Source organism: Penaeus monodon, chromosome 38 (genome assembly GCF_015228065.2).
Source record: "Penaeus monodon isolate SGIC_2016 chromosome 38, NSTDA_Pmon_1, whole genome shotgun sequence".
Classification (NCBI taxonomy): domain Eukaryota; kingdom Metazoa; phylum Arthropoda; class Malacostraca; order Decapoda; family Penaeidae; genus Penaeus; species Penaeus monodon.
Window position 1 is genome coordinate 33896191 of NC_051423.1, and position 6266 is coordinate 33902456.

The following is a 6266-nucleotide window of genomic DNA, read 5'->3' on the forward strand; positions in this document are numbered from 1 at the left end:
TATTAATGATTTTTATTCTTTTTTTTCTTTTTATGTGTTCTCATTCCTGTTGTCATTAATAGGACTGTATATTAGCTATATTTAATCTTGTATCTCCAATATATTTTCAGGTAATTTCTCTTTTCTTAATATTTTTACAATCTGCAGTTTTCTTTTTCATTCGTCTTTCAATCCTGAAAAAAAAACTTTCACCGATCAAATTTGAACATTCTAATCTTTATCGGATCATATCTATAATACCTTTACTTCCAAAACAAATCTTCATTATATTCACTTAATGAACATACCTCCATTACCCTTTCTCCTCCCAAAACAACTTTACCATTCTTCATTTCCACATTTCCATTCTCTTCCTTCCATAACACACCTTCATCTTCCTCTCTCCCACTTCTCTTTACCAAATAGGGAATAACAACAAAAACGAACAGGTGTTAAGTCTTCATATATTTTAATAAAGGAAATAATAGCATCAGCTTTACATACAACCTGAGCTCGAGAAGAACAACGTCCCATGAATAAAACTGAATAAAAAGAATTCTTAAAAATGCATTTGGAAAATATATATATATCCTTAAAATAATATAGAAAAAAAAATCGTAAACCCTTTTGTTTGTTTATTAATTTTCTATACATATGTCAAAATCAAAAAAAATAATGACAATGTTTACATCATTTCGCATTTGGAAAAAAAAGATCGAAACAACCAAATTAACATTTTCTTCCCCCCTTTCTATATATGCTTAAAGGGGGGGGGGGGTTAAAGGGGAGCAAATAAAGGGGGTTATTTGGTGTGGGGGGGAAGGGGGGGACGTCCCAAACACTGGTACAAGTGACAAAAAAAAAGTTTGTGTATAAATATTTTTTTTGACCATTTTTTTCCTCTTTTTTTATTTGTTTTATTATGTTTCTTTCAAAAAAGTTTTAATACAAAAATAATGATGGGTTGTGAAAAAAATTGAGCAGTAATTATATTCGTAACGTTCTTTTTTCTTTTTTACCTTAAGAGCTACAAGTGGTTCTTAGCACAATACCTCTTTTATATATATATATATATATATATATATATATATATATATATATATATATATATATATATATATATATATAATTTCAGAGTCATCTCCCTGCCGTAATGGAGGGAGAGGAAGGGGATCCTGGGCGGGGGTAGGGTGGTGGGGGGGTCATGGGGACACCACCAGCTCTCAAGACAATGGAAAAGCGAGAAAGAAAGAAAGAATAAGAAAGAGAAAGAGAGAGAGAGAGAGAGAGAGAGAGAGAGAGAGAGAGAGAGAGAGAGAGAGAGAGACATAATGATAAAGAGGCGAGAATTGAACGAAGAAGTGTGGAGGAGAGGGAACCATACAATATAACTCTGCGGCAAGACACGCCAGGCTTCGTTCACTAATTCCGTGTTTTTTCCCCCGTTCACAATTTATTACGGCACAATTTCAACCGACGTTCAAAATTCCAAAAAATCAATACTAACCATATTCCTATATATATAGATAAACATATATATATACACACTGCCGCACGCACAAATGTATATGCACATACATAACACACACATGTACGTATCGATCAAGTAAAACAGACTCGGATACAGAATACATACACAATATGTAAGTACACATTTGTTGGCGGTTACATATATGGAAATACTATCACAAAATCAAAGTTAAAGGCACATCTTTTTTCCTTTTAAAAATTTTCACATAAAAAATAATTTATGTGAAGGAGGACAAACAATGAAACTAAATAACAATTTCTTTCTTTAAATTTTGAACTTTTTTTCCAACCTCCATAACAGGATATGTAACAAGCTTTCAACAAAAAAAATATATAAAATGGAAGAAGAAAAAAAAACATATATGGTATACCACGAATGGTAAGAAAGAGAAAACGAGAGAAAAAAATAAAACGAGAAAGAGGCGAGTGGGAATTAAGGAAGAAGAACAAGAAAAAGAAAACAAAAAAAGAGAAAAAAAATACATACATACAACTATATAAATTTCCTCTTAATGCCCAAAGAACAAGCTATGTCTCGCCATATTAACGTGAATAATAATATTTATAATACCCAAAACGAAAGCTTTTTTTTGAGTACAGTACCACTCATGAGCCACTTAGGAGTCAGGTCCAAACACTGAATATTAACATTATTTTACATCGTCTTCGAGGAGAGGGGAAGGGGAAGGGGGTGGAGAGGCAAGGGAGGAAGGTAAGAAGAAAAGAGAAGAGAAAGGACGGGGAGACGAAGAGAGGGGACGAGGGAGGAGGTGGGTGGGAGGGGGGAGGGAAGGGTGCGAGTGAGGGGTACTGTCCTAACACGCTGGTAGTGAGACATGACCTAAAATGACGCGAGGTTTAAGGTCCAGTGAGCATAGGATGATTGACCGGCGAAAAGTGAGATGAGATGAGATGAGGTGAGGCGAGGTGAGGCGAGGTGAAATGGGGGGGGGGGGTGAACTGAAATCTCGGGCAAAAATAAATGTTGACAAATATGAGAAAAAAATTGAGGATGGACAACGGCGATGAATGTGAAGCGATCGCGAGTGAGATGAAACCGGGTGATGATGCGGATGAGGTGACTGAAAGGAAATCTGTCTGACGAGGATGAATATCAATGAGAGAAGGGAGGGAGATGGTGGTGGTGATGATGCCCTGGTGATAAATAACACAGATAAATAATTAAGCTAAGGGTTGTATGGAGGGAGGGAGGAGGAAGGGGGGCGAGGAGGAGGAGAGGCAAGGAGGAGGGGAGAAGGGAAGAGAAAAAAAAAGAGGAAGAAGGGAAAGGAAGGCAAGATGGGGGGAGGGGGGAGGGGTATCCTTAATCCTAATCATGGCAACCCAAGGGATGGCCGAAGGGGGTGGAGGTGCCAGTGGCAACAACCCAGAAGCGACCCCTCGACCAACCACACAATGGCAACGCGCGCCCAAAACGACCATGGAGATGGCATAACAAAAATATTCGAGTGTAAGAGAAAAACGTTTTTCCAAAATTTCCCAAGCTATATCAAGAAAAAGTATAATAATTATAACAATAATGAAGATAATAACTGCGACCGCTTGCCCAAGGGAACCAATCTCGTCCTTTGTAAACCTAAAGATTTGCATTCTTCTTATATACACGAAAAAGATTATAAAGTGAAAAACTCCTTTATTAATGATCAAATATATATCCTTTCAATAACAACAAAAAGTGATTAATCTACAGCAGCACCGACAAGGCCCCCAGTCGGGCCCCGATCCCCGCCCCCTCCCCCTCCCCTCGACGCGGGGAGGGGAGGGGGCGTGGTCCGGGGAGGACGAAAGGGGGTGGGGGTGTTCCCTCTGCCAAGCTCCGCCCTCCGGAAACTACAATATGTCTAGATCACAAATGAATCACGCCAATGGATATTTACACATTTACAGGCCGGTCGCCGCGGGGCGGGGCGACCGAAAAGGTACATCAGTGACCAAACCCTTACTGCTAAATAGAAATATCTACACGCGACAAAATCTCCTTTGATTTCAGACGAATAATTACAGTTACAGTAGCATTGATAATAATAATAATTATTAATTAATAATGATAATAATAATACCACGTAAATAAAACAAGTATATACAAACAGCGAACTTGCTTACAGAAAGACCCTTTGGATCCTACTTAGTCTGTGGGCGGAGCCACGCCGCCGCCGGCCCATAGGAAGGCAAGGGGGCCCCGCACGGCGCGCGGGCACCGCCGGGGCCTCGGCCGAAGGGACCCGCTGCCCGGTGCCAATGCCCGGCACGAAGCCTCTCGGCCACACGTAGCACTCGGCGCTCGCGGCGGAGGCGGAGGCGGAGGCGGCCACCGTCACTGCGCACCGAGACCCTTCTGCAGGCACCACTGTGGTCGGGGAGGGGAGAGGGGGGGACGGCGTCGCGCCCCCCTCTCGCTAGGCCTACCAGCTACGAAGTGACTAATTACAGACGAACACCTAGGCGACGACGCAGTTAGTGTCTACTCTGCAACGCCTGCAGCCGCCGCCGAAGCTCGCTCTCGTATCTCCTGAGGCGCTCCTTCTCCTGCACGAGGCTCTGCTCGCGCTGCATCATCTCCCGGCAGTGCTCGGACGCCTTCTTCAGGATCTCCACCTTGGGCGCCTTCTCGCGGTCCTGCAGGTCAGGCACGCGCACGCGCAGCTCCTCGAAGGCGTTGCGCAGGTCCACGCGCCGCATGCGCTCCAGCGAGTTGTGCAGATGCCGCTTCTCGGGGTCGTCGCAGTCGGAGCGGGGCGAGCCGCGCTTGCGGCCCAGCGCGCCGCGCTCGTGCAGCCGCTTCGGGGTCTTGTGGTGCGCGTCGGCGCCCGAGGACGCGGCCGCCCGTCTCAGGTGCGCCGCGCTGCCGGAGCCTCGCCGCTTCACGCCCGCCGCCATGGCGTGCTGCAGCTGCTTGCGCATGCGCCGCGAGGGGTTGGTGGGCAGGGAGCCCGTGCGGATCTTGACCACCTTCTTGACGGCCACCTCGGCGCCCACCGCCAAGCGCCGCTTCCTGCCGCTGCTGCCTCTCTGCGTCGTCGCCTGGGCGCTCTCCGAGCTGCCCACGCTCACCACGTCGATCTCGTCCTCTGCAACACCAAAGAAGAGTACCGTTAGTCACGACGCCTCACACGAGCAAAGCCGTAATATAGCCAACTCCTAGGGAGAGGCGGTCCTCCCTTCCCCCAAAAGCACATTACCATAGAACCCGCCCGCGGCCCTCCCCCGCCCGCCCCTCCTCTTCCCTTGACCTTGAAACGACGCGGAGGTCAAGGTTACACGCCGAGCAGCCGCCGCCGCCGCCGCCGCCGCCGCCGCGGCATCCGACGCCTTAGGCCTATCCGTCCCGACCAACCTCATGCGGCAGCCGATGACGCCGCCCCTCTCGCCCCCTAGCCTATATTTGGTGTGTACACGCAATTATACGTCGAGTTATTTACTCAACGCATGATGGCACACCTGTCTGTCATCGGCGGGGGATCTGATTGGTGGAGTGCGAGAGGAAGGAGAAAGGAGGAAGAGGCAAGAGGAAGAGAGAGAGAAAAGAAGAGCGATACGGAGGAGGAGGAGTTGTCAGTCTAGTACTCCCGCACCCACTGTGTTTCGCCCTCTGGTAGCAGTGCCCCCCCCCCTCTCTCCATGCGAGCTTTCGAGGGCAACCAGACGCCTGTATCGATTGTGGAACCACACACACACACACACACACACACACACACACACACACACACACACACACACACACACACACACACACACACACACACACAGAGGGGGGCGTATGCTATAACCCCCTCCCCCCCTTCCTTGCAGACAACGCCTCTACTAACATAACAGAGTAATTATTACGCCGAGCAGATAATAAACGGCCGGCGGAAGCAAGCCGATAAATGATACAAGGAAAAAAACAATGGATGAATCCAATAAAAAGTAGCTTAGGGAATAAGCTGGGAGGGAGAGGGAGAGGGAGAGGGAGAGGGAGATAGAAAGATAGACAGATAGATAAATAGATAGAGAGCGAGAGAACAAGAGAGAGAGAGAGAGAGAGAGAGAGAGAAAGAGAGAGAGAGAGAGAGAGAGAGAGAGAGAGAGAGAGAGAGAAGAGAGAGAGAGAGAGAGAGAGAGTAGGCGGGATCTGCAATAACATGTCGCAGAACAAGAGTACAGTCGGGCAGGCGGAGGAGGAAGAGGCGCGGGAGGGGAGGGGGGGGGGACTGACGGAAAGAGAAGAGGAAGGAGCAGGGAGAGAGAGGGAGATGGAAAGGAGGAGAGAGGACGCGCCCTTAACCTTGATACGGAAACCGCTTCCAATAGGGCAACCTGGACCGCTGTCCCCCCCCTCAAGAGCTCGAGGGGGAGCCTAGGCCTAGAGGCTTAGGGCGAGCCGGCAGGCCCGTCGCCCCCTCCGCCGGGGGAGCGTCGGCTCGGCTTATTGCTCCTCCCTGTCCATCATAGCATCACCACCCTCGCCTCCACGCCCCCCTCCTACGCCGCTCATCCCCCTCGCCCCCTCGACCCCTACCCCCTTCCTCCGTTCGCCCCCCTTTCTACTCCTTCATGTACTCCCCCCCCCCTCCCGGCCTTCCCTTCCGTGCCAGTGCCACGTCCTCGGCCATCAAAACCGACGGGGAGGGCGAAACGAAATTCGTGATTAGGCCTAGCGAATCGCCTGCTCGCACGTGACTCGAATCACCCCCGCTCTCCTATCTCTCCCCTGCCCCCCTTTCCTCTTCTCCGTTCCTACCTTCCTTCTCTGCCTA

The 6266-nt window shown here is 48.4% G+C and overlaps 1 protein-coding gene across 1 annotated transcript in view; it reads right to left on the reverse strand.

Moving 5' to 3' along the window:
* Positions 1-1102: 1102 nt before the first annotated feature.
* Positions 1103-6266, reverse strand: part of LOC119596975 (myc protein-like) — a 99227-nt gene continuing 94063 nt past the window's right edge. The window contains exon 3 of the mRNA XM_037946381.1: positions 1103-4598. Coding sequence (XP_037802309.1) covers positions 3985-4598 — 614 coding nt within the window. The 3' untranslated portion in view covers positions 1103-3984. The remainder of the gene's footprint in view (positions 4599-6266) is intronic.